Source organism: Manihot esculenta, chromosome 18 (assembly GCF_001659605.2).
Source record: "Manihot esculenta cultivar AM560-2 chromosome 18, M.esculenta_v8, whole genome shotgun sequence".
Taxonomy (NCBI): domain Eukaryota; kingdom Viridiplantae; phylum Streptophyta; class Magnoliopsida; order Malpighiales; family Euphorbiaceae; genus Manihot; species Manihot esculenta.
The window spans coordinates 2896611-2923331 of NC_035178.2; the positions used below are offsets into that span (position 1 = coordinate 2896611).

At 41.3% G+C, this 26721-nt stretch overlaps 5 protein-coding genes across 5 annotated transcripts; 2 read left to right on the forward strand and 3 right to left on the reverse strand.

Annotated features, from left to right (window-relative positions):
* Window positions 1–571: 571 nt before the first annotated feature.
* On the forward strand, window positions 572–6307 carry LOC110608250 (proline-rich protein 36-like; the record flags this gene model as incomplete). Its single annotated transcript, XM_043953505.1, has 1 exon — window positions 572–6307. A coding segment is annotated over exon 1 (5736 nt), but the record flags the coding sequence as incomplete, so codon positions are not given.
* On the reverse strand, window positions 6306–7743 carry LOC122722512 (uncharacterized PE-PGRS family protein PE_PGRS20-like). The gene is made up of 3 exons (XM_043953506.1): window positions 7572–7743; window positions 6397–7502; window positions 6306–6323 (listed from the first exon to the last, which is right to left on the reverse strand). The coding sequence occupies exons 1-3, from the start codon at window positions 7741–7743 to the stop codon at window positions 6306–6308; spliced, it is 1296 nt and encodes a 431-aa protein (XP_043809441.1).
* Window positions 7744–7770: 27 nt separating this feature from the next.
* On the reverse strand, window positions 7771–13707 carry LOC122722513 (uncharacterized PE-PGRS family protein PE_PGRS54-like). The gene is made up of 5 exons (XM_043953507.1): window positions 13684–13707; window positions 12915–12972; window positions 10863–12812; window positions 8028–10775; window positions 7771–7940 (listed from the first exon to the last, which is right to left on the reverse strand). Exons 1-5 carry the CDS (start codon window positions 13705–13707, stop codon window positions 7771–7773), a joined length of 4950 nt encoding a protein of 1649 aa, XP_043809442.1.
* A 1528-nt stretch (window positions 13708–15235) lies between these two features.
* LOC110606942 (dof zinc finger protein DOF1.6) lies at window positions 15236–16831 on the forward strand. Its single transcript, XM_021745958.2, has 2 exons — window positions 15236–16422; window positions 16548–16831. Exon 1 carries the CDS (start codon window positions 15297–15299, stop codon window positions 16011–16013), a length of 717 nt encoding a protein of 238 aa, XP_021601650.2. The 5' UTR covers window positions 15236–15296; the 3' UTR covers window positions 16014–16422; window positions 16548–16831.
* Window positions 16832–17795: 964 nt separating this feature from the next.
* Window positions 17796–22524, reverse strand: LOC110606091 (lysine histidine transporter-like 8). The gene is made up of 5 exons (XM_021744842.2): window positions 21778–22524; window positions 20198–20331; window positions 19479–19906; window positions 19234–19365; window positions 17796–18558 (listed from the first exon to the last, which is right to left on the reverse strand). Exons 1-5 carry the CDS (start codon window positions 22158–22160, stop codon window positions 18070–18072), a joined length of 1566 nt encoding a protein of 521 aa, XP_021600534.1. The 5' UTR covers window positions 22161–22524; the 3' UTR covers window positions 17796–18069.
* Window positions 22525–26721: the final 4197 nt, after the last annotated feature.

Here is a 26721-nt window from a genome sequence, read left to right on the forward strand (position 1 = left end):
ACAATCAGATCCTTTACAAATTCCAAACTTCATGATGGGCTCCCAATAGGCTGTATTGAAACCAATACTTGAGAACCGAGCAGGCATAAGTCTTTGGTGCTCCATGAAGCTTTTCAAGAGAGGTCCTCCGGAGTCGGAAGTCCTGGGGGAATGGGATTTGGTCAGAAAGCCTAAATTTAGCTATACTCCATGCATAATTTTAGAGGTATTTGGGCTTCAGAATGTAGCAACTTGAAACTATATGCACGACCATCCATTCTCTGTGTAAATATAGGCTTTTTTTTTTTACTATTTTATTACCAGATTTTAAAAATAGGAGTGGATGTCAATGCCAGAAATTCAAGGAACTTGGATAACCATCCAATAATCTTGAGGTTGACAAAGAAACGTTCTTTCGTCCACCGTTATGGCTGGGAGTTCGTTGGCCTCCCAAATATATATATATTCAATCCATTTCGCCATCTTTCAATTGTAATCTCACCTCTGTTCTTTTGTTATCTCAACGCTATAGGCAGCGTTGGGTGTCTCCCAACTTGGCTTAGTCAATAGTCTTGCTTTGTTTATAACAAAAATGAAGATCGCCAGCTCATTCTCTCCACTCTATGTTCTCCTCTTCTCTTCCCTTTGGCATCTCTCTTTATCTTTATCTGATTTTGAAGTCTCCGCAATTGCTCATCGCCAACTCTTGTCTCTTAAACAAAATGATGACTTGACCCATGACTTTGAATATTCCATAAAACTTAATATTACCTTCGCAAATAACAGGCTTAAAAGAGCATACATTGCTCTTCAAGCATGGAAAAAGGCCATATATTCTGATCCATTCAATTCTACAACAAATTGGGTGGGTTGTGATGTTTGTGCTTACAATGGTGTCTTTTGTGCCGAGGCTCTTGATGTTCCTAAGCAAACAGTCGTTGCTGGGATTGACCTTAACCATGATGACATTGCTGGCTTTCTTCCTGTAGAGTTGGGCCTATTGACAGAGATTTCATTATTCCATATCAACTCCAATCGTTTTTGTGGCATTATTCCCAAAAGCTTCTCCAAGTTAGCCCTTCTGTATGAACTAGATGTTAGCAACAATCGATTTGTTGGCTCATTCCCAACAGTTGTTTTATCGTTGCCTTCACTCAGGTACCTTGACCTTCGGTACAACAATTTTGAAGGTAAATTGCCAGATGGGCTTTTTCGGAAGGAACTTGATGCTTTGTTCTTGAATAACAACAGATTCACATCAACCATTCCTGAAACTCTGGGTTCATCTCCTGCTTCTGTTGTGGTGGTCGCCAATAACAACCTCACTGGCTGCATTCCATGCAGCATAGGAAATATGGCTAATACATTAAATGAAATAATATTTTTAAATAACAATCTTTCGGGTTGTTTACCATCTGAGATTGGAAAGCTTGGGAAACTAACAGTTCTTGACGTTTCTTCAAATACATTTACTGGGGCATTGCCCAAGTCTTTCAAAGATCTTGGAAAGTTGGAGGTATTTGATGTTTCACACAACATATTAACAGGTTTTGTTCCTGAGAGCATTTGTGGCTTGCCTAACCTGGAGAACTTCACATTTTCATATAATTACTTCAATGGAGAGGCACCAGTATGCCAGAAACCAAGTAGGAAGGACTTTATTCGGGATGATACAGGTAATTGTTTACCTGACAGACAGAAACAAAAGCCCCAAAAAACTTGTCATCCAATTGTAAGCAAACCAGTCGATTGCAGCAAGGCAAAGTGTGGAGGACCATCATTGGGACATTCTCCAGCAACCAAGCTACATCCGCACCCTTCACCAATACACAAGAAATCACAACATCAAGATCATCATCATCACCATCACCACCACCATCAAAGTCACCACCGTCACCACCACCATCAAGATCACCACCGTCCACCTCTAAGTCACATCCAGTCACAACCACCATCAAGCTCACCACCAACCACACCTAAGGCGCAACTACCAACACCAATGCAGGTTTCTAGTCCACCCATAACAGTAACAACACCTCCGGCGCCAACACCAAGTAGTGATCCTCACGAAGAGGCTCCCTATGGTCACATGAAATCTCCACCCCCAGCAGTCCACTCTCCACCACAAGCAATACAATCCCCACCATCCGCTGCCCAGTCTCCACCGCTCCAAACACAATCCTCATCTCCTCTTCAATCCCCACCATCTAGCCAATCTCTGCCAAGTGCAGCACAACCTATATCATCTCAAACACCTTCAACACAATCTCCATCTCCTGTTCAATCCCAACCATCTAGTCAATCTCCACTAAGTCCAGCACAACCTACATCATCTCCAACACCTTCAACACAATCTCCATCTCCTGTTCAATCCCCGCCATCTAGCCAATCTCCACCAAGTTCAGCGCAACCTGTGTCATCTCCAACACCTTCAACCCAATCCCCATATCCTATCCAATCCGCACAAACTGGACAATCCCAACCAAGCCAAGCACAACCAGTCTCATCTCCAACACCTTCAACACAATCCCCATCTCCCGTCCAATCCTCACCATCTAGCCCATGTCCACCAAGTCCAGCACAAGCTGTGTCATCTCCAACACCTTCAACACAATCCTCATCTCCTGGCCAATCCTCACCATCTAGCCCATCTCCACCAAGTCCAGCACAACCTGTGTCATCTCCAACACCTTCAACACAATCCACATCTTCTGCCCAATCCCCACCATCTAGCGAATCTCCACCAAGTCCAGCGCAACCTGTCTCATCTCCAACACCATCAACACAATCTCCATCTCCTATCCAATCCCCACCAAGTCTAACACAACCTGCATCATCTCCAACACCTTCAACACAATTTCCATCTCCTGTCCAATCCGCACAAACTGGACAATCCCCGCCAAGCCAAGCACAACCTATCTCATCTCCTATAACTTCAACACAATCTCCATCATCCGCACAATCCCTACCATCGGAAGAATCTACACCAAGCCCAACACAACCTCAATCATCTCCAACACCTGCAACACAATCTCCACCAAGCCAAGAACAACCTACATCATCTCCAACACCTTCAACACAATCCCCACCATCTAGCGAATCTCCACCAAGTCCAGCGCAACCTGTGTCATCTCCAACACCTTCAACCCAATCCCCATCTCCTGTCCAATCCCCACCATCTAGCGAATCTCCACCAAGTCCAGCGGAACCTGTGTCATCTCCAACACCTTCAACCCAATCCCCATCTCCTGTCCAATCCCCACCATCTAGCCAATCTCCACCAAGTCCAACGCAAACGGTGTCATCTCCAACACCTTCAACACAATCCCCATCTCCTGTCCAATCCTCACCATCTAGCCAATCTCCAGCAAGTCCAGCGCAACCGGTGTCATCTCCAACACCTTCAACACAATCCCCATCTCCTGTTCAATCCCCACCATCTAGCCAATCTCCACCAAGTTCAGCACAGCCTGCGTCATCTCCAACACCTTCAATACAATCCCCATCTCCTGTCCAATCCCCACCATCTAGCCAATCTCTACCAAGTCCAGCGCAACCTGTGTCATCTCCAACACCTTCTACACAATCCCCATCTCCTGTCCAATCCCCACCATCTAGCGAATCTCCACCAAGTCCAGCGCAACCTGTGTCATCTCCAATACCTTCAACACAATCCCCATCTCCTGTCCAATCCGCACAAACTGGACAATCCCCACCAAGCCAAGCACAACCTATCTCATCTCCTGCAACTTCAATACAATCTCCATCGTCCGCACAATCCCCACCATCAGAAGAATCTACACCAAGCCCAACACAACCTACATCATCTCCCACACCTGCAACACAATCTTCATCGCCAATACAATCTCCATCCAGCACAGCACAACCAGTCTCATCTCCAATTCCTTCAACACAATCTCCATCTTCCGTCCAATCCTCACCATCTAGCCCATCTCCACCAAGTCCAGCACAACCTATGTCATCTCCTACACCTTCAACACAATCCCCATCTCCTGTCCAATCCGCACAAACGGGCCAATCTCCACCAAGCCAAGCACAACCTGTCTCATCTCCTATAGCTTCAATACAATCTCCATCGTCCGCCCAATCCTTACCATCTAAAGAATCTACACCAAGCCCAGTACAACCTACATCATCTCCCACACCTGCAACACAATCTTCATCGCCTGTACAATCTCCACCAAGCCCAGCGCAACCAGTCTCATCTCCAATTCCTTCAACACAATCCCCATCTCCTGTCCAATCCTCACCATCTAGCCAATCTCCAGCAAGTCCAGCGCAACCTTTGTCATCTCCAACACCTTCAACACAATCCCCATCTCCTGTCCAATCCTCACCATCTAGCGACTCTCCACCAAGTCCAGCGCAACCTGTGTCATCTCCAACACCTTCTACACAATCCCCATCTCCTGTCCAATCCCCACCATCTAGCGAATCTCCACCAAGTCCAGCGCAACCTGTGTCATCTCCAACACCTTCAACCCAATCCCCATCTCCTGTCCAATCCCCACCATCTAGCGAATCTCCACCAAGTCCAGCACAACCTGTGTCATCTCCAACACCTTCAACCCAATCCCCATCTCCTGTCCAATCCCCACCATCTAGCGAATCTCCAGCAAGTCCAGCGCAACCTGTGTCATCTCCAACATCTTCAACACAATCCCCATCTCCTGTCCAATCCCCACCATCTAGCGAATCTCCACCAAGTCCAGCAGAACCTGTATCATCTCCAACACCTTCAACCCAATCCCCATCTCCTGTCCAATCCCCACCATCTAGCGAATCTCCACCAAGTCCAACGCAACCTGTGACGTCTCTAACACCTTCAACACAATCCCCATCTCCTGTCCAATCCCCACCATCTAGCCAATCTCCACCAAGTCCAACGCAAACTGTGTCATCTCCAACACCTTCAACACAATCCCCATCTCCTGTCCAATCCTCACCATCTAGCCAATCTCCAGCAAGTCCAGCGCAACCTGTGTCATCTCCAACACCTTCAACACAATCCCCATCTCCTGTCCAATCCTCACCATCTAGCGAATCTCCACCAAGTCCAGCGCAACCTGTGTCATCTCCAACACCTTCTACACAATCCCCATCTCCTGTCCAATCCCCACCATCTAGCGAATCTCCACCAAGTCCAGCGCAACCTGTGTCATCTCCAACACCTTCAACCCAATCCCCATCTCCTGTCCAATCCCCACCATCTAGCGAATCTCCACCAAGTCCAGCACAACCTGTGTCATCTCCAACACCTTCAACCCAATCCCCATCTCCTGTCCAATCCCCACCATCTAGCGAATCTCCAGCAAGTCCAGCGCAACCTGTGTCATCTCCAACATCTTCAACACAATCCCCATCTCCTGTCCAATCCCCACCATCTAGCGAATCTCCACCAAGTCCAGCAGAACCTGTATCATCTCCAACACCTTCAACCCAATCCCCATCTCCTGTCCAATCCCCACCATCTAGTGAATCTCCACCAAGTCCAACGCAACCTGTGACATCTCCAACACCTTCAACACAATCCCCATCTCCTGTCCAATCCCCACCATCTAGCCAATCTCCACCAAGTCCAACGCAAACTGTGTCATCTCCAACACCTTCAACACAATCCCCATCTCCTGTCCAATCCTCACCATCTAGCCAATCTCCAGCAAGTCCAGCGCAACCTGTGTCATCTCCAACACCTTCAACACAATCCCCATCTCCTGTCCAATCCTCACCATCTAGCGAATCTCCACCAAGTCCAGCGCAACCTGTGTCATCTCCAACACCTTCTACACAATCCCCATCTCCTGTCCAATCCCCACCATCTAGCGAATCTCCACCAAGTCCAGCGCAACCTGTGTCATCTCCAACACCTTCAACCCAATCCCCATCTCCTGTCCAATCCCCACCATCTAGCGAATCTCCACCAAGTCCAGCACAACCTGTGTCATCTCCAACACCTTCAACCCAATCCCCATCTCCTGTCCAATCCCCACCATCTAGCGAATCTCCACCAAGTCCAGCGGAACCTGTGTCATCTCCAACACCTTCAACCCAATCCCCATATCCTGTCCAATCCCCACCATCTAGCCAATCTCCACCAAGTCCAACGCAAACGGTGTCATCTCCAACACCTTCAACACAATCCCCATCTCCTGTCCAATCCTCACCATCTAGCCAATCTCCAGCAAGTCCAGCGCAACCGGTGTCATCTCCAACACCTTCAACACAATCCCCATCTCCTGTCCAATCCTCACCATCTAGCGAATCTCCATCAAGTCCAGCGCAACCTGTGTCATCTCCAACACCTTCTACACAATCCCCATCTCCTGTCCAATCCCCACCATCTAGCGAATCTCCACTAAGTCCAGCGCAACCTGTGTCATCTCCAACACCTTCAACCCAATCCCCATCTCCTGTCCAATCCCCACCATCTAGCGAATCTCCACCAAGTCCAGCGGAACCTGTGTCATCTCCAACACCTTCAACCCAATCCCCATCTCCTGTCCAATCCCCACCATCTAGCCAATCTCCACCAAGTCCAACGCAAACTGTGTCATCTCCAACACCTTCAACACAATCCCCATCTCCTGTCCAATCCTCACCATCTAGCCAATCTCCAGCAAGTCCACCGCAACCTGTGTCATCTCCAACACCTTCAACACAATCCCCATCTCCTGTCCAATCCTCACCATCTAGCGAATCTCCACCAAGTCTAGCGCAACCTGTGTCATCTCCAACACCTTCTACACAATCCCCATCTCCTGTCCAATCCCCACTATCTAGCGAATCTCCACCAAGTCCAGCGCAACCTGTGTCATCTCCAACATCTTCAACACAATCCCCATCTCCTGTCCAATCCTCACCATCTAGCCAATCTCCAGCAAGTCCAGCGCAACCTGTGTCATCTCCAACACCTTCAACACAATCCCCATCTCCTGTCCAATCCTCACCATCTAGCGAATCTGCATCAAGTCCAGTGCAACCTTTGTCATCTCCAACACCTTCTACACAATCCCCATCTCCTGTCCAATCCTCACCATCTAGCCAATCTCCAACAAGTCCAGCGCAACCTGTGTCATCTCCAACACCCTCAACACAATCCCCATCTCCTGTCCAATCTTCACCATCTGGCCAATCTCCACCAAGTCCAGCGCAACCTGTGTCATCTCCAACACCTTTATTACAATCTCCATCTCCTGTCCAATCCCCACCATCTAGCCAATCTCCATCAAGTCCAGCACAGCCGGTTTTATCTCCTACACCTTCAACACAATCCCCATCTCCTGTCCAATCCGCACAAACTGGCCAATCTACACCAAGCCAAGCACAACCTGTCTCATCTCCTATTACTTCAATACAATCTCCATCGTCCGCCCAATCCCTACCATCTGAAGAATCTACACCAAGCCCAGCACCACCTACATCATCTCCCACACCTTCAACACAATCTTCATCGCCTGTACAATCTCCGCCAAGCCCAGCGCAACCAGTCTCATCTCCAATTCCTTCAACACAATCTCAATCTCCTGTCCAATCCCCACAATCTAGCCAATCTCCACCAAGTCCATCGCAACCTGTGTCATCTGCAACACCTTCTACACAATCCCCATCTCCTATCCAATCTCCACCATCTAGCGAATCTCCACTAACTCCAGCACAACATGTGTCGTCTCCAACACCTTCAACACAATCCCCACAAACTAGCCAATCTCCATCAAGTCCAACGCAACCTATGTCATCTCCCATGCCTTCAACACAATCTCCATCGCCTGTTCAATCCCCACCATCTAGCGAATCTCCACCAACTTCAGAACAACCTGTTTTGTCTCCAACACCTCCAATACAATCTCCATCGTCGGTCCAATCCCCACCATCTAGCGAATCTCCACCAACTCCAGCACAACCTGTGTCGTCTCCAACACCTTCAACACAATCCCCATCTCCTGTCCAATCCCCACAAACTAGCCAATCTCCATCAAGCCAAGATCAACCTGTCTCATCTCCCCCGCCTTCAATACAATCTCAATCGCCTGTCCAATCCCAACCATCGGAAGAATCTGCTCCAAGCCAAGCACAATCTACATCATCTCCCGCACCTTCAACACATTCCCCATCACCTGCGCAATCCCTACCACTTAGCCAATCCCCAGCAAGCCTAGAGCAACCTACATCATCTCCCACACCTTCAACACAATCTCCATCGCCTGTACAATCCCCACCAAGCCAACCAGAACCAGTCTCATCTCCAATGCCTGCAATACAATCTCCATCGCCTGTCCAATCCCCACCATCTAGCGAATCTCCACCAACTCCAACACAACCTGTCTCATCTCCCCCGCCTTTAATACAATCGCAATCGCCTGTCCAATCCCAACCATCCGAAGAATCTACTCCAAGCCAAGAACAACCTACATCATCTCCCACACCTTCAACACAATCTCTCTCGCATGTGCAATCCCTGCCACTTAGCCAATCTCCAGCAAGCCTAGAGCAACCTACATCATCTCCCACACCTGCAACACAGTCTCCATCATCTGTCAAATCCCCACAATCTAGCGAATCTCCACCAACTCCAGTACAACCTGTGTCATCTCCAACACCTTCTACACAATCCCCATCTCCTGTCCAATCCCCACCATCTAGCGAATCTCTACCAAGTCGAGCGCAACCTGTGTCATCTCCAACACCTTCAACACAATCCCCATCTCCTGTCCAATCCTCACCATCTAGCCAATCTCCAGCAAGTCCAGCGCAACCTATGTCATCTCCAACACATTCAACACAATCCCCATCTCCTGTCCAATCCTCACCATCTAGCCCATGTCCACCAAGTCCAGCACAACCTGTGTCATCTCCAACACCTTCAACACAATCCCCATCTCCCGTCCAATCCCCACCATCTAGCGAATCTCCACCAAGTCCAGCGCAACCTATGTCATCTCCAACACCTTCAACACAATCCCCATCTCCTGTCCAATCCTCACCATCTAGCCCATGTCCACCAAGTCCAGCACAACCTGTGTCATCTCCAACACCTTCAACACAATCCCCATCTCCCGTCCAATCCCCACCATCTAGCGAATCTCCACCAAGTCCAGCGCAACCTGTGTCATCTCCAACACCTTCAACACAATCCCCATCTCCTGTCCAATCCTCACCATCTAGCCCATGTCCACCAAGTCCAGCACAACCTGTGTCATCTCCAACACCTTCTACACAATCCCCATCTCCGGTCCAATCCCCACCATCTAGCGAATCTCCACCAAGTCCAGCGCAACCTGTGACATCTCCAACACCTTCAACACAATCCCCATCTCCTGTCCAATCCACACCATCTAGCCCATGTCCACCAAGTCCAGCACAACCTGTGTCATCTCCAACACCTTCAACACAATCCCCATCTCCCGTCCAATCCTCACCATCTGGCCCATGTCCACCAGGTCCAGCACAACCTGTGTCATCTCCAACACCTTCTACACAATCCCCATCTTCGGTCCAGTCCCCACCATCTAGCGAATCTCCACCAAGTCCAGCGCAACCTGTGACATCTCCAACACCTTCAACACAATCCCCAACACCTTCAACACAATCCCCATCTCCTGTCCAATCCTCACCATCTAGCCCATGTCCACCAAGTCCAGCACAACCTGTGTCATCTCCAACACCTTCAACACAATCCCCATCTCCCGTCCAATCCTCACCATCTAGCCCATGTCCACCAAGTCCAGCACAAGCTGTGTCATCTCCAACACCTTCAACACAATCCCCATCTCCTGTCCAATCCTCACCATCTAGCCCATCTCCACCAAGTCCAGCACAACCTGTGTTATCTCCAACACCTTCAACACAATCCCCATCTCCTGTCCAATCCACACCATCTAGCGAATCTCCACCAAGTCCAGCGCAACCTGTGTCATCTCCAACACCTTCAACGCAATCCCCATCTCCTGTCCAATCCTCACCATCTAGCCAATCTCCAGCAAGTCCAGCGCAACCTGTGTCATCTCCAACACCTTCAACCCAATCCCAATCTCCTGTCCAATCCTCACCATCTAGCGAATCTCCACCAAGTGCAGCGCAACCTGTGTCATCTCCAACACCTTCTACACAATCCCCATCTCCTGTCCAATCCTCACCATCTAGCCCATGTCCACCAAGCCCAGCACAACCTGTGTCATCTCCAACACCTTCAACACAATCCCCATCTCCTGTCCAATCCTCACCATCTAGCCAATCTCCAGCAAGTCCATCACAACCTGTGTCATCTCCAACACCTTCAACACAATCGCCATCTCCTGTCCAATCCTCACCATCTAGCGAATCTCCACCAAGTCCAGCGCAACCTGTGTCATCTCCAACACCTTCTACACAATCCCCATCTCCTGTCCAATCCCAACCATCTAGCGAATCTCCACCAAGTCCAGTGCAACCTCTGACATCTCCAACACCTTCAACACAATCCCCATCTTCTGTCCAATCCTCACCATCTAGCCCATCTCCACCAAGTCCAGCACAACCTGTGTCATCTCCAACACTTTCAACACAATCCCCATCTCCTGTCCAATCCTCACCATCTAGCGAATCTCCACCAAGTCCAGCGCAACCTGTGTCATCTCCAACACCTTCTACACAATCCCCATCTCCTGTCCAATCCCCACCATCTAGCGAATCTCCACCAAGTCCAGCGCAACCTGTGTCATCTCCAACACCTTCAACCCAATCCCCATCTCCTGTCCAATCCCCACCATCTAGCGAATCTCCACCAAGTCCAGCGCAACCTGTGTCATCTCCAACACCTTCAACTCAATCCCCATCTCCTGTCCAATCCCCACCATCTAGCGAATCTCCACCAAGTCCAGCGGAACCTGTGTCATCTCCAACACCTTCAACCCAATCCCCATCTCCTGTACAATCCCCACCATCTAGCCAATCTCCACCAAGTCCAACGCAAACGGTGTCATCTCCAACACCTTCAACACAATCCCCATCTCCTGTCCAATCCTCACCATCTAGCCAATCTCCAGCAAGTCCAGCGCAACCGGTGTCATCTCCAACACCTTCAACACAATCCCCATCTCCTGTCCAATCCTCACCATCTAGCGAATCTCCACCAAGTCCAGCGCAACCTGTGTCATCTCCAACACCTTCTACACAATCCCCATCTCCTGTCCAATCCCCACCATCTAGCGAATCTCCACCAAGTCCAGCGCAACCTGTGTCATCTCCAACACCTTCAACCCAATCCCCATCTCCTGTCCAATCCCCACCATCTAGCGAATCTCCACCAAGTCCAGCGGAACCTGTGTCATCTCCAACACCTTCAACCCAATCCCCATCTCCTGTCCAATCCCCACCATCTAGCGAATCTCCACCAAGTCCAATGCAACCTGCGTTGTCTCCAACACCTTCAACACAATCCCCATCTCCTGTCCAATCCTCACCATCTAGCAAATCTCGACCAAGTCCAGCGCAACCTGTGTCATCTCCAATACCTTCTACACAATCCCCATCTCCTGTCCAATCCCCACCATCTAGCGAATCTCCACCAATTCCAGCGCAACCTGTGACATCTCCAACACCTTCAACACAATCTCCATCTCCTGTCCAATCCTCACCATCTAGCCCATCTCCACCAAGTCCAGCACAGCCTGTGTCATCTCCAACACCTTCAACACAATCCCCATCTCCTGTCCAATCCCCAAAAAGTATCCAATCTCCATCAAGTCTAGCGCAACCTGTGTCATCTCCTACACCTTCAACACAATCCCCATCTCCTGTCCAATCCTCACCATCTAGCCCATCTCCACCAAGTCCAGCACAGCCTGTGTCATCTCCAACACCTTCAACACAATCCCCATCTCCTGTCCAATCCCCACAAAGTATCCAATCTCCATCAAGTCTAGCGCAACCTGTGTCATCTCCTACACCTTCAACACAATCCCCATCTCCTGTCCAATCCCCACCATCTAGCGAATCTCCACCAAGTCCAGCACAACCTGTGTCATCTCCAACACCTTCAACACAATCCCCATCTCCTGTCCAATCCTCACCATCTAGCCCGTCTCCACCAAGTCCAGCACAACCTATGTCATCTCCAACACCTTCAACACAATCCTTATCTCCTATCCAATCAGCACAAACTGGCCAATCTCCACCAAGCCAAGCACAACCTGTGTCATCTCCAACACCTTCAACACAATCCCCATCTCCTGTCGAATCTCCACTATCTAGCGAATCTCCATCAAGTTCAGCACAACCTGTGTCATCTCCTACACCTTCAACACAATCCCCATCTCCTACCCAATCTGCACAAACTGGCCAATCTCCACCCAGCCCAGCACAACCAGTCTCATCTCCAATTCCTTCAACACAATCCCCATCTCCTGTCCAATCCCCACCATCTAGCCAATCTCCACCAAGTCCAACACAACTTGTGTCATCTCCAACGCCTTCAACACAATCCCCATCTCCTGTCCAATCCCCACCATCTAGCCAATCTCCACCAAGTCCAACGCAACTTGTATCATCTCCAACACCTTCAACACAATCCCAATCTCCTGTCCAATCCCCACCATCTAGCCAATCTCCACCAAGTCCAGCGCAACCTGTGTCGTCTCCTACACCTTCAACACAATCCGCATCTCCTGTCGAATCCGCACAAACTGGCCAATCTCCACCAAGCCAAGCACAACCTGCATCATCTTCCTCGCCATCAACACATTCTCCATCACCACCACTAGTCCAATCTCCACAGCCAACAATGCAATCCCCCTCACCTCCTGTCCAATCTCCACCACCATCTATGCCCTCCTCTCCTGTAATTGAGTCACCACCACCTCTAACAGACTCGTCGCCACCTTCCCCAACTCAGTCACTCCCTCCTCCTGCTGAATCTACCCCATCCTTCAATGTCATACTTCCACCTAACATTGGCTTCCAATACGCGTCACCACCACCACCAATTTTTCCAGGATACTAATTGTAATTTTATTTATTCTTTCCAAAATTCCTTACATTTATGCTTGTAACATGGTTGTTGTTATTTCTTTTTATTAAAAATAATTCATTTTGACAAAGGTGGATTTCCTTTGTTTGAAAATAAAAGATAAAAGCATTCTTGTTAGTTATATTTTGTTGGCAGTATATATTTTTAATTACCAAATTTAATTCCAATGTCATTAATATCATATTTTCCTTGATATATTTTACCGATTATTTTTTAAAAGAAAAAAAAAATTACTGGCATGAGATAGAGAATTCATATTTAAGAGGTTCTAACTGTTTTCCATGAAACTATTAGGAGATACAGTTTAGCTCCAGCCGTACTTTTGCGTTATGTGCATATAGATACAGAATTAGCAGGTTACGGCATTCTTGCTGGAACTGAATTTTGTAATATATTAATCACGCGCGCATGGACTTAATTTTCTTTGTACGAAATGTAGGGACTGGGACAAAACCCATGGCCAGGGCTCTATAAAAGTTGTTAAGGTGAGAATTTTCAATGTTTATAGTCTCTGTCCCCTTGATGACGACACTCGACCAGTTTTGCATTGCAAAGGAAGAAATATTGAAATGATATACCAGCAGCTCTTCTGATGATCAGTCAGGCTGCACTGCCAAAGCCACTTGAATTGACAATAGGTGGCAAACGACAAAGCCAACAAAAGGCTCAATAAGTCACACCGCCCAAACCGGCTTGAGCGCCATATTTCTCACACACCCATGTCCTTAACAGGTGCAATTGCGTGATAGATTGGTCTAGGAAATTTCATGTCAAACATGCGTTGTTGAATCTGAATCCATCGCAGAAGAAAAAAAAAACGCCCACATGCACAAGCTAAATTTAGAGCGATAAGATAGCGACCCTCCACCTGAGTGAAAGGGAAGCATTTGGGAGTGGACTCTTATCATAAATTCAAAGAAATATGCCCCCTAAACTATGCTATAGACAAATCTCGTTGATTGAGAAGGGAGCAAGGGATTGATCTCCTTGATTTGCTTGGTTTGAGTGGGAAAGGGATTGGAAGACCGTCGATTCGCAGAATTTGTACCTAACTGAGTCTGAGAGAGTGTTTGTCTGACCGAAATTCGGCTCACTACTTCATGTAGAGTTGCAGACTGCAGATTGTAGGCTTGAGCAGCTGGCGTGTCTGCTTAGTTACAAGCATTACCTATTCTAAACTGCCACGTTTACAATCGCTTTGTACATGTTCAATTCAATGAAATTTCTTAGGACCGACTGAACCCTTGTCCCTTCTTCGTCCTCCATGTCCAGTGAAAGGACAGGTGTGGCACCGGCTGTAAACAAATCTCTCAGGACACTGTACTAGTTTGTGACTAACATAAATATAAAATAAGGACACAAATACAAATAATCACATTATATAATTTTTATTTTATATTAAAATTTTCAAATGAAATAGTACTAACTAAAATCCCCATTTTAAAAAAAAATACAAAGTAAATATTAATTGACTCTCTTTTTATTACCATTTAAAATTAAATGACCTATTTATCAAAAAGATTTATTTGAAGTTAAAAGGAATTTAAAATCTTAAGTGAACATTATTAATAATACTAGTCATTTACTTTTGAGTGAGTCTAATAAACTCGATTTTATTTAGAAATAAATTTAAATAATTATGTTGATCATTTATATTAAATTATTTATAATTAATTAAAATTTATAAAATAGGTATGCAAATCAATATATAAATAATTTATATTATTTGTAAAACTCCTTCTCTTATAGCTTCAAGCACTCTATTATCTTACTCTAATTATTTGTATAACTTTTTTCAAAATTCATTTTATTATTTTTCTTTTTCTTTTCTTTCTTAATTATCTCACTTTTTAATGATAAATTAATAAAATATCATTATTAAAATTAAATTAATTAAATTAAATAAAAATAATAATTTAATTGAATTAAACAACATTTTATTATGATTTAGTGATTAAAATATTTTTTAATTACCATTAAAAATCTTTAAAACAATATGTGGAAGCGGACAAGGAGGCTTGCCCACTCACAAGCCTGCTCAGTCAACAAATCCATATGGAAACACTTGTACTGAATCATTCCCAACACGACACAGCAACCTTCAAGTTACCCAGCGGAGCCAAGGCACGTGTCGAGCGGTCTAAAATCAAGCAAGACAGAAACCCACCGCCCATTTTAAAATACAAAAAATTTCATCTATTTATTTATATACTCACTCTTAACACAAAATAAAGCTCGCTTCTCTTCTCTTCTCTTCTCTTCTCCCAAACCTTTCTCTCTCGAAATCCACAAAATGCCATCGGAATCCACCAGCGAAATGCGACATCAAACCAACCTGGGCTCACTTCCACCGCCTAAGTTGGCTGAGCCACTCCCTTGCCCAAGGTGCCAGTCTACAAACACTAAGTTCTGCTACTACAACAACTACAATCTCTCTCAACCTCGCCATTTCTGCAAGTCATGCCGCCGCTACTGGACCCACGGTGGTACACTACGGAACGTCCCCGTTGGCGGTGGCACTCGGAAGAACTTCAAACGCTCTCGCTCCTCCTCTTCTTCCAACTCCTCTTCTTCCACTAATACCTCAACTTCCACAGTGTCCGCTGTGATTCATGAGCCTGAACCCTTGTCCGTGCTTGCTAATCTTGACTCGGCGTTACCCTTGTTGAAGGTCGAGACCTCTGATAATCTGAAACTGAATGAGAACTTCCCTGTAAACGAGAATGAAAACTTCATCTCGCTGCTCAACTCGCAGCAAGGACAAGGGTTCATGGGGATGGTCGGGTACGGACCGGGTTATGGATACGGATTATACGAATTAGGGCATGGGGCGTTTGGGGTTAAAGGGTCTTGGCCATTACCTGGAGTGGGGTATATGAATGGAGATGGTAGTTCTGGGTGCGACACGTGGCCTGTGGGTGATGTTGAAGGAGGAGGAGGGTTGGTGGATGAAGATTGCTTTTCTTGGCCTGGTCTTGCAATTTCCACAGCAGGAAAAATTTTTAAGTGATTGGCTTTTTTTTGCCCATATCGAGGCAAAGGTTTTTTTTTGAACGCTTTTCTCTTTATGGGAGATGCTTTGGATGTTTCGTTTCAGCTTTTTTATTAATTGGGGGTTCTGTTTCAGTTTCAATTGTCCTTTTCTTTTTGGTTCGTATAGATAGGATATGGTATAGAATATGACTGAGATCAAAAGTCGCCTGCTTAGATAGTGACTTCTGTTCTAATGGCTCTGTAAGGCTTTTTGGGTCTGATCTTGAACACATCCATGGAATGCAAGAAGAAGAAAAAAACACACTTTCTGGTGGGTTTTGTTGCTCATATTGTTCACGGAATGGATGTTTTCACTTTACATCTGGCATTTATTTCATTTTGAAGCCAAGCTAATCCAACCCTTTAATCATCAGCTTTGGTCACCGGTAAAGGTCTCCATTTCCATGGATTTTATTCCTTTTTTAAAGGAAAAGCAAATCAATAATTTTGAAAGGAGTAAAATTGTAGCACAAAATAGTAATATTTGCTTGATGTTTTTGTTTTTCTTCAGTTGTGTAATTCTAGGTTAATGTGGACAAGTAACAGAAGAAGCAGATAATTTTCGATTTTCGAAGAGCGTCGGGGACTGTGGGCTCGACTCGTCCATCGAGATCTCAGTGGCTGTTTTTATCTTCTGGATTGATGTTCGGATGCATTTAGCCCATTCTCAATACATCTGTAGACTTCCAAAAAAAAAAAAAAAAATCTGAAGAAGCCTACGTGTTCGTTTGATTGCTTCAAATCTAACTGGATTGGACGTCGTATTGCACTTCCTTCTCCCTTTCTTATTTTTTTCCTATATCCAATTTTATATTTATTTTTATTGAGAGATTAATACCTGTTTTTACAAATTCAGTTTAATTTTAGTGAGTTTAAGATATTTTAAATGTAAAATTTAATTATAATCTAATGAATCATTGCTGCGTGCTTAAGCCAAATTTCATTTATACAAAACCCTAATAACACTCTAATCATGCAATTCAGGAAGCAAAGCATATGTTGGTCCTTAGAATGATTTTTTATTTTTTAACTCACATGTAACTGCATTACTTAACTGTTCAATTACACTGTAGAAAGACTAGCCATTAACCAATTAAAACAATTTTTAAATAAAATTTAGCTATTTTATAAACAATTCATATGTACGACGGTTAAAAACATGAAATATTTAGTATTTAAAATTGCTTTTATAGATTTTGTTAGTTGTTATTTGCTTTGATCATGATTTTACTTTTTGATTCATGTGATTACGATTAGATCAACCATTATGGATTAACATGGTTAATTTTTTGCTAAACCAACGTAAAATTAAGACAAAACCAGTGATATTAATTTATGAGAAATTAAAATTATAATTAGTTAAAATTTTAATGTTTATGAGATTAAGATGGCTTATTAATATATTTCCTAAAAAAATATTTATAAATATATAAATATATAATTTTTTGAACTCACATATTTAAACCGATAGCAAATGCATAGAGTTTCAGATTCTAATCCTCCAATTTCCAATTTCCATTTTAAAAAAAATATATATATAATTTTTATAATTTAAACTAAATACCCTCTAAACATTTATTTGAGTCCATTTCATCCATGTTAGAATAAAAAAAGTCCAAACAAGCCATTCACAGTTCAAGTTATATAATATTGACTGGGTTATCCCTGTTATACAGGCAAGGCCCACGAACCCCTTCAGCAAGTGCATTTTCCTTTTGCAGAAACAGTTAATTGCTGCGATTGTAATAACTCGAACATGTGGATTTTGAATAGCTAATAATTTATAAAAAAATAATTTTCAGGAAAATAGTATTCTTCTTATGCATTAAAAAAAAATCATTAACTCTTACAAATCTCAATGACAACTCCAACACCATTTCGCTAAGACAATAGATAGTGTTGAATAAAGATAATCCCCAAGGAAAAAGAGGTTATGTAAACACATGCATACGAGGAGAGTTTGATTTCTCAAGCAATCACATAGACAACATACAAAATGAATTAATCTACAGAATTCAAAAGCTTGCTGCTTCTTAATTTGGTGGCTTGAAGAACTTTAATCTCAGACCATTGTTCACTATACTCCAAACTCCTCCAATTGAAAAGGCCAAGCTAAATGCAATGCCCAACCAACCCAGGATCCAGTTGAAATACCAATTGAAGCTGTACTTAGTAGGTCTTTTAATGAGAACCCACATGAAGCAAGGGTATGCAAATGTAACCGGAAGGGTAAGTCCCCCCAATAGACCAGCTAAACTAGATAGGAAAGGAAATGCAACACCTATGAAGAAAGAGAAGAATCCGCAGAAAACCCGAAATCCTGACCGAACCCAGATTGAGCATGGGCGGTTGGTACGGCTGATGTAGCCAGCTTCAAAACTGTCAAAAACAGGCATCGAGTATATCTGGAAACTGCTTAAGCAATTGAACACAACCAGCAGACAAGTCAATGCAAGAAGTCCTCGAGGAATATCATGGCTGTGGAAACCATATAAAGCATTGAGAATTCCTCCTGAAGGCATCTGAAATAAGAGAAGGAACACAATCAATAACAAAGAGGAGAAACCTAACTTGTCACATGTAAATCAAGCAATGACTCCAATATAAGGAATTGAAGAAAGCAACTGAAAGTGTATGAACATGAATCATGAGTTTAACCTATTGAGTCAATTATATTCACTTATTTCTTGATTATTTAGATGCAAAAGTGATGGCATATATCCTCCAACCACCGAGGTAAATCAAATACATATTTAATTCAACAAAAATGAAGGTGTACCAACTTCCAAATGACATGAAACCTTGCAAGTATTATTAAGTAAGATCAAGATGAAGGTTATTATGAATAATGAGAAATGCTTTAACCCTCATTAATGCTTAATGCTCTCCCTTCTTTTATAGTATCGCTCCAGCAATACAAAATTATAAGATGGTAGCATAACTGTTGGAATGCAATACTTAAGAGGACTCCCTTCCCACTCTAACTGCTGTCATCTAGCATTCCTTAATAGAACTACATATTTAGAAAACAAGGATTGTTCTATCAAATTACATTACAACCTGTGTAAAATTCTACCCTATAACAAATTAACTGATGCTTTGATGTTTCTGTAGCATCACTGTCTTCTGGCTGCCTTGATGTTTTTTAGTTAGTCATATAGTATTTGTCAGAGAGAATAAAGTGCTAGGGTACTTACAAGATTTCCATAAGCCCAAAAGCCTCCAATTGCAACAGGGAAAAGGCACATGGCAATGAAGAAATAAGCAACTTTGGCTCCTTTCCACATGGGTACATGAGCTGGGTGCTTAAAGGTTGATGGCATTGTCGACTAAAAAAAACCCACATTAAATGAAAAAAGTAAGGCACCAAAATTTTGATAATTTTTCTCCTTTTTCTATGCAGAGAATAAGAACTGTCATTTGAAACTCCAACATTGGCTACCTGAATCTCCAGGGCCAGATTATGCCCTCTGAAAGCGAAGGCTATAATTCCAAGCGCATTCAATACTGAAAAGACAGAAGCAGTAGAGGATGGCAAAGAAAGGGGTTCGTAGGAGATTGAAGGTGGCCTTTGTTGACTAACGGATAGCACCCACACCATGGTGGAATATGTTATAGCTGTTATGGCACCAATAAGGGAAAGTCCTGCAATTGAATTAAGGTTTGGGAGCTGCGACAATACAATACACAGAGAAGTGAATACCAGGTACCATTCAACAGTTGTTAGGGGATTCGATGAACAGAGGGGCCCACAAACTATTTGGAAGAAGAGCTTCATCGTCTCCCCTCCTATAAGAATCAAAGCTGTTGCAGTTCCAGCTGACAAATACACAGTTGGAAAGAGAGACAGCCAGACACCTAACCTTTCCCCTGCAAACAAATAAAACAGAAGCTATTTACCTGCAAAGGTCTATGAATTGTTAAAAAGGTCATAATAGATGCATACTTCTAGATTTATTTAGGCTTCAGATTCATCAAAGGAATACATATATTCAAACAGAAGGGACATGCATAGCTGATTATAAGGTGATTTCAGGAGCAAAGGACATGCTCATTGGAGCTATTTCATTGTTTTTAAGTATATATTATGGCATTCGTTATCAAGCAGGTAATGTACCATAACTTTCAAAAGAAAAAGTGGGTGTTAACTCGTATCCTCACCAAATGCAGCTTCTGCGAGCTCGACGTATCTGTTATACCTCTTCCCAGGAACAGCTTCATGTAGCTGAACTAAAACCCACAAAGTATAAAGTTGCCAGCAATAGGCTATGGTCAAGGACAGTATTCCCCAACTCCTGCGGAAAACACCATAGGCAACAAGTGAACTCCAAATTCCTCCTAAGCACAGTGGATACTTTCTCTTTTCTGGATTGTGAGATTTGCACAAGTACTAATAAAATGATAAGAAAATAACAGCTAAACTTCATTCCTTAACATTGTGGTTTTGCTCTCTTTCTCTTACAATTAGTATCCTTCCATTCTCTAGTACCAGAAAGATGTCCAAGTGTGGCTATTTGCTATCTTAACTAGGGAAGGAAATATTCAATTTCAGTCCACTTGTTCTTTCTGGAAGCTACAAAAAGTAAGGCCATTTTCAGTGGATCCTAGTTAAGATACATGATTGCAATTGGGTGGATAACTTGGCATTTTCCAAAAAGACTACCTAGCATCCAGTCCAATCACATTCTATGTGGAAGAGAAATATGAAAGGAGGGTGTCCGGTTTTGACATGGCAATTGAAATGGAAAAATCAAACAGTCAAAATATCACCAGTAATTAATCAGTAAGCATCAATTCAATGTCAAAGGCTGTAACTCTATAAAGTGCTCATGCGTTGCCATCCAAGAGCAGCAGGATTGTGTAATTTGAATTATGATCATCAATGGATGGAAAAAGCTAAACTAAGTAATAAATAGTAATCAATTAGAAAAGAGACCCTCTGTACTGTATGAATCGAGCCGAAAGTAAAGACAGAAATACGAGGGCCCCACCAAGAGGGGACAACCTTCTCTAGAATAATTCCACTTTGTATAAAAGCGAAAAAGATGAAACGAATGAAGTGACGTTCTTCAAGGATAGTTTCGATTTCTATAATCAAACCAGCGAGCAAATTTGGTTGAACCGTAAAAGATAAAAAGATCACCGGGTATAGACCCACATCTCATGAACTTTAGTCAGATTCTCCTCACTATTTGAGAGAGGCACTGGCATAGACACCGTCACTTTTTGGCCAATAACTGAATATACAATAACAGTGCAGAGGACAGGATAAATAATTAGCTGAAAACCCCACTGGGAGAAATGAAACAGGAAAGAGAACCCCGTCAGACATGTTAAAATGATGGGATGAGATTTTACCAAAAAGAAAAAGAGACAACTGGAGAAGATACCGACAACAAAGTAAATCAGAGCTTAAAGAAAAGGTTAATAATAATAATAATATTATTATTATTATTATTAAACTAGTGAGGAAAATTAGTAAGCAAATTATGAAATTAAAAGCAAAAACTTCTGAACACAATAACTAGAAACCCATACCCATATCAATTAGTGCATTTTCAGGATAGTAGTTATAGCTAACAAATCTAGTCTGCAAGAGAGTATGACTGAAGCTACCCAGCAAACATCTATGCTGAAAAAAAAGAAAAAGAAGAAGAAGAGCAGCGACAAGCATTTTCTGCTAAGCTAAACTTAGAAAGAAAATAATGCAGAAGCTATTCGGAAAGAGAAAAATAGCATACCAGCCAAGGAAAGCAAAGGCAACAGGCAAAACTAGGGCCTGAAACCCAACACCAGCATTTAGATTATGAAACGCCGCGTAGTGAGCGTTGCCATTGCGAGATTCAGTAATAGGTAGCCAAGCATCTTGTGGGTTGAGCTTGGTGAGATGCCCCATCTCCTCCAAATATCCCTTCATGTTAATCAAAACCCTCTTCATCGGCGTCCCTATAGGACTCAAAAACCTCGGCGATATGAACGACGTCGGCGTCCACGCCGTCGACGATTTCGCTTCCTTGGAAGGAGGCCTCGGTGATCGTTGACCTGAAGGCGTTAGAACCTCCGGCGTAGAGGCACGCGGGGTCGCCGGAATGGATATAAGCTCCGTCTCTGGCCTTTCATCCATATCTCTTTGCGCCCTCTCTCTGTATCACTACCAACTCAAATCCCTCTGAACTAAAAAGTGAGTACGTGAAGGAAGAAATAATTAAGAAATGGACTTCGTTTGCATTTTCACTCGTTGGTTTCTGGTTATTGACGGTAGGAAGAAAGGAAGAACTCAGTGACTAAACACAGAAGAAGATTGTGAAATTGGTGCAGCAGTGACCATGCACACTCAGGATCACGACCGTTGATCCTGCATGAGCTTTGGACCACAATGATTTATATCATGGGAGCCAATAGACGGAAAAAAGAATGAGCTGAGCTGAGCTCAGTCGTGTGAAGTTGGAACTACTTTTGTTTTTGACTGATGCGTCCGTTACTTGGGTGACGTGCAGTACATATAGGAGAGAAGGCAGTGATCATATGATGGATAGTACATGAGAGATTATAGTGTGACCCAGAGTGTTGGTGTGAAAGAGTACACCAATACTTTCCATCAGGCTTTTGATGTTTGTGGGGCCTTCGGTTTTGCCTCCGCATTTCCCGCTTTTCTTCAGCGATCTAGCGTGCTGAAAACGGTGGGCCATTGGAATTGTACGGTCCCACAGGCATGGATTGGCGTGCGGCGGTAACTTTGAAAAAGAGAACGAAATGCTACAGTTGGGTCGCGTGGGATGCCGAAACGATGAATATTAGACAGAGTTCGTTAACGTGGCGCAGGCTCACAGCTTGGACACGAACGTTGTGAGCGACACCTTAATTAGGCGTGCAAACGTTCAAGCATATGATTATTTGGTTAATGAAATTGGATTATTAGTAAATCCACAATGATTATTAGAATTTAGCAGGAGCTCCTTAGATTTAAAAAATAAATTTTAAGCAAATGAACCACAGCACTAGGGCTTTATCCGCCGAAAGTTGAGCTCTTCAGTGTTGTTCTCTTTTTCATTCATTTGGGTCCTAAACCACCTAATATCATATATGTTCCCCCTTCAGTATAGTTTGCGTACGTTATTCCTTTTGACGAGAGAAGCAATATACAATTTTTCCATTCTTGCAAAATCCAGTTATTTCTGAACATGGAAAAACTACCATGTGTCTTCCGTTTCGGCTTTTCGAAGATGAGATTAAACTCGGCCTTAAGGAGACCAAGACAAGAGAAATTGATCACAATTCATTTTCCTTTTTTTATCCGGAGAAATTATAAAATACATCTGTAATGGCAACTACAGCCGCAATTCATTTATATTTAAATATGTACATTGAAAATTAAAAAAATGTCAGTTTTTATTTTATTTTATCTTTTATTAATTATTTTCACATTTCATAATTTTTATTTATTTTTCAAAATTATATTAAAATTATCATCCACTCTCTTATTTTAAACTATAATAATATATAAATTATTTATTATAATCTTATTTTATTTTTAAAAAGATTTTTAAATATTTTTAAGATTTAATATATTTAATATAAATATAATAAAAAATAATAATAAATATAATTATAAAAATAAAATAAATAAAAATTATAAAATGAAAGAATATTATTATATTATTATTAAATTATTATATAGAGAAAAGTTTTTTATTCTTATAAAACAGATTAAAAGCCCAATTCATGGAAAATAAAAAAACAAACATATGCCTCAACATGTGAAATCGAAAACAGTTGCGAGCCCAAAAAGTTATAGGCCCAATTGTCTTGTCAATGATGATTGAGGGAAAGATTAATCAGTCTCTGCAAATCTGAAAGTACTCTTATCTGTTTTTATTATATGTTTTCTTTGTTCTTTTTTTAAATAAGTGCCATTTTATAATTTTAATATTTTATGTTTTACTTTACTTTAAATAAATAAAGCATTAATAAAATTTATTTTATTTATATAAACACTTTAATTGAAGAGTAATATAGTTATTTTTATTTCTATTTTATTAAAATATTTATTATTTTTCAAATTTATGTGAAAAAACTTAAATTAAAAAGAAAACAAAGAAAGTACCATGTTTTATAAAATCTGTGAAATAATTTAAATTTATAATTTACTTATTTATGTGAACTGAATATAAATATTCAAGTTCATATAAAAATTTCACAACTATGAAAATAGAATATTATTTATTCATTTTGTAATGAGATATAAAACGGACAAAATAAATTAGATATACTAATTTAAATATATTAAATTTTAAAAAATTAATATGTTTATAATTAAAAATAAATGAAATTTAATCTGAATTAGTTTTAATATTACTACTGTTTTAGTATTTAAATACTTCTAAGTCTGAATTCCAGAAAATTCTTTCTAGTCCAATTTATACCTTTCAAATCAGTTAGTCTTGTTCTGTTTACTCAGATCAAAGTGAAACGATAATACAAGTTTTGGTTATTTATCCGTTTGTCCGTGATTGTTGAAGGATAACTGAATCTAGTTGGCTTTTTTCCACGTGCAGTCATTTAGTGATTGGTTTGTTCGGATATACAATTCAGTTTATGTTTTTATTTTACACATGGTTCTTATGGTAGTTTGGACTTTATGAGATAATAAAAATGTTATGGTATGAAAGCAGAAAATGTGTCAACCTCATATTGTGATTAGGCGTTCAAAATCTATTTTTCAAGATTGAGAGGCGGCTACAAATTGCAGGGAATTGATTGTTAATGCTCCGATTTGCGTCTAATAAAAAAGGCCACATATTTAAAGTTTTAAGTGAAATATTGATACTGCATTATTTCTATATCAGGCTATTAGGCTATGGGAATGTTGAAGTTTTAAGATAAATGTTGATGGTACATTATTCGTACGTCGAGCTATCAGGCTATGGGAATGAATTGTATTTTAAGGGGATGGAATTGTGAGTTTATTGCAGTACATCAATAACGAATTCTTGGTAATTTTGATACTTTTACGGCTGAGATTATGACTTTTATAAAAGTTTTAAACTGACTAAAGGATGATGGTTGATCATCGGTTATTGTGGAGTATCATTTGGTAGTATTTTTTTTTATCGTAACTCTTTTATTTCGGAAATGATTTATATTTCTATTAACTTTATTTGTAAGTCTGCTAACAGTGTAACTCATGCGCTTACTCGAGCTAGCCATAGTATTTCGGATCTGGTTGAGATTTTTTCTTCATATCCTGATTGTATTTATGAGTTGATCATTCTTAAATTTTAATAAAATTTACATTTTTATTAGCATAGTATTTCAGCCTGAGGATTTTTTCAGGTATCTTAATTGTATTTTTGAGTTGATCATTCTAATATTTTAATAAAGTTTATGTTTTTATCCAAAAAAATAAATGAAAAAATTTAAAAATATCTGGTATTCAATAATGTGGAAAGAAAAATGATATGTTCCAAATTATTGTTTAACACTTTCAACTGAACTAATCGAAAATGTAGTAATTAATAATTAATTAAAAATAAAAAAATAACAATTAATATAATAAATGTTTCTCCATAGTAGAAAATATTAATTAGTAACTTATATTTTACTTTTTATAATTTTTATTTATTTTATTTTTCACACATATTAAATATTTTTTATTAATTTTTAATTATATTAATTTTAAAAATATTAAATCTATTAAATATTAGGTGATATTTTTAATATTTATTTAAAAAATAATAATTAACAAGAGTTTTTATAAAAATAAAATAATAATAATAATAATTAATTTATATATTATAATAATAAAAAAGTAAATAATAATTTTAAAATAATTAAAAATTAAAAGTATGATAAAGATGGATGACTTGTTCATCCCTCCAATATTTCACCTTGAGTTTCAACCAACAAAATTAATATATCCATAAATGAACCTCCCCTCCCTGTCCCACTGGACCACCTCTCTCTCCTCTTTCACATTTTTCAAAAGTACAAGATAGATTCCATGAATCCTTTGATTTTCAACTCTTACCTATTAACTCAATTGACTCATTCACTGCTTCTATTTTTTGCTGACGTTTCCACTTTCCACAACTCACAAGTGGCTCTCCTGAATTATCAAAATCGAATCATAAATTTAAAAATATAAAAATAGGAATATTATTATTTATTTTATAATTGTAAAATTATATTATTATTATTAAATTAATTCTGTATCATCAGAGTATCTGAAAAATCCTATTAGATAATCCATCATCTGTGTTTTTTTAAAATTAAATTGATATATAAAAAATTGGCAGACCGTGACCATCTAGCAAACCAACTCTGTCTTCATGCTGATGCAAGCGCTTCCGTCACTCGCTGCATCCCGGAGAATGGAAGCTACTCGTCTCCTCGCACGTTTTAACAACAAAGGTGTCACTGTCTTTTTTTATCATTTCAGATTATTTTTTCAAACATAGGTTTTTTCATTTTTTTTATTTTACATATTTATGCTTTTAGTGTTTTTTATTAAAAATAAAATACACATTAAATTTAAATATAAAACTGAATTATTATTAAAATTATGGTAATTTTATAATATAAAACAAACGAAATTATCTTAAATGTCATTGGGCTGGACGTTTGACGCTGCCATTTCACATCCTAGCCTGAAGGGGTGAGCCGTCGCAAGGAAAGTTGTAAGAAGC

Excerpts from the sequence above, each read along its gene's own strand:
- LOC122722513 (XM_043953507.1), bottom strand. The coding sequence starts at position 13,707 with ATGGCGCTCAAGCCGGTTTGGGCG. Across the intron at positions 10,776-10,862 it reads AGGTGTTGGAGATGACACAG|GTTGCGCTGGACTTGGTGGA; the intron begins GTTCCGCTGGAC and ends GAGATGACACAG. Across the intron at positions 7,941-8,027 it reads CGATGGTTGGGATTGGACAG|GAGATGGGGATTGTGTTGAA; the intron begins GCGATTGAGATT and ends GGGATTGGACAG.
- LOC110606091 (XM_021744842.2), bottom strand. The coding sequence starts at position 22,160 with ATGGATGAAAGGCCAGAGACGGAGCTTATATCCATTCCGGCGACCCCG. Across the intron at positions 20,332-21,777 it reads GCCTTTGCTTTCCTTGGCTG|GAGTTGGGGAATACTGTCCT; the intron begins GTATGCTATTTT and ends TGTTTTCCGCAG. Across the intron at positions 18,559-19,233 it reads TTTGGGCTTATGGAAATCTT|ATGCCTTCAGGAGGAATTCT; the intron begins GTAAGTACCCTA and ends CTCTTATTTCAG.
- LOC110606942 (XM_021745958.2), top strand. The coding sequence starts at position 15,297 with ATGCCATCGGAATCCACCAGCGAAATGCGACATCAAACCAACCTGGGC.
- LOC122722512 (XM_043953506.1), bottom strand. The coding sequence starts at position 7,743 with ATGGGAGATGACATAGGTTGCGTTGGACTTGATGGAGATTGGCTAGTT. Across the intron at positions 7,503-7,571 it reads AGGTGTTGCAGATGACACAG|GAATTGGAGATGAGACTGGT; the intron begins GTTGCGATGGAC and ends ATTGTGTTGAAG.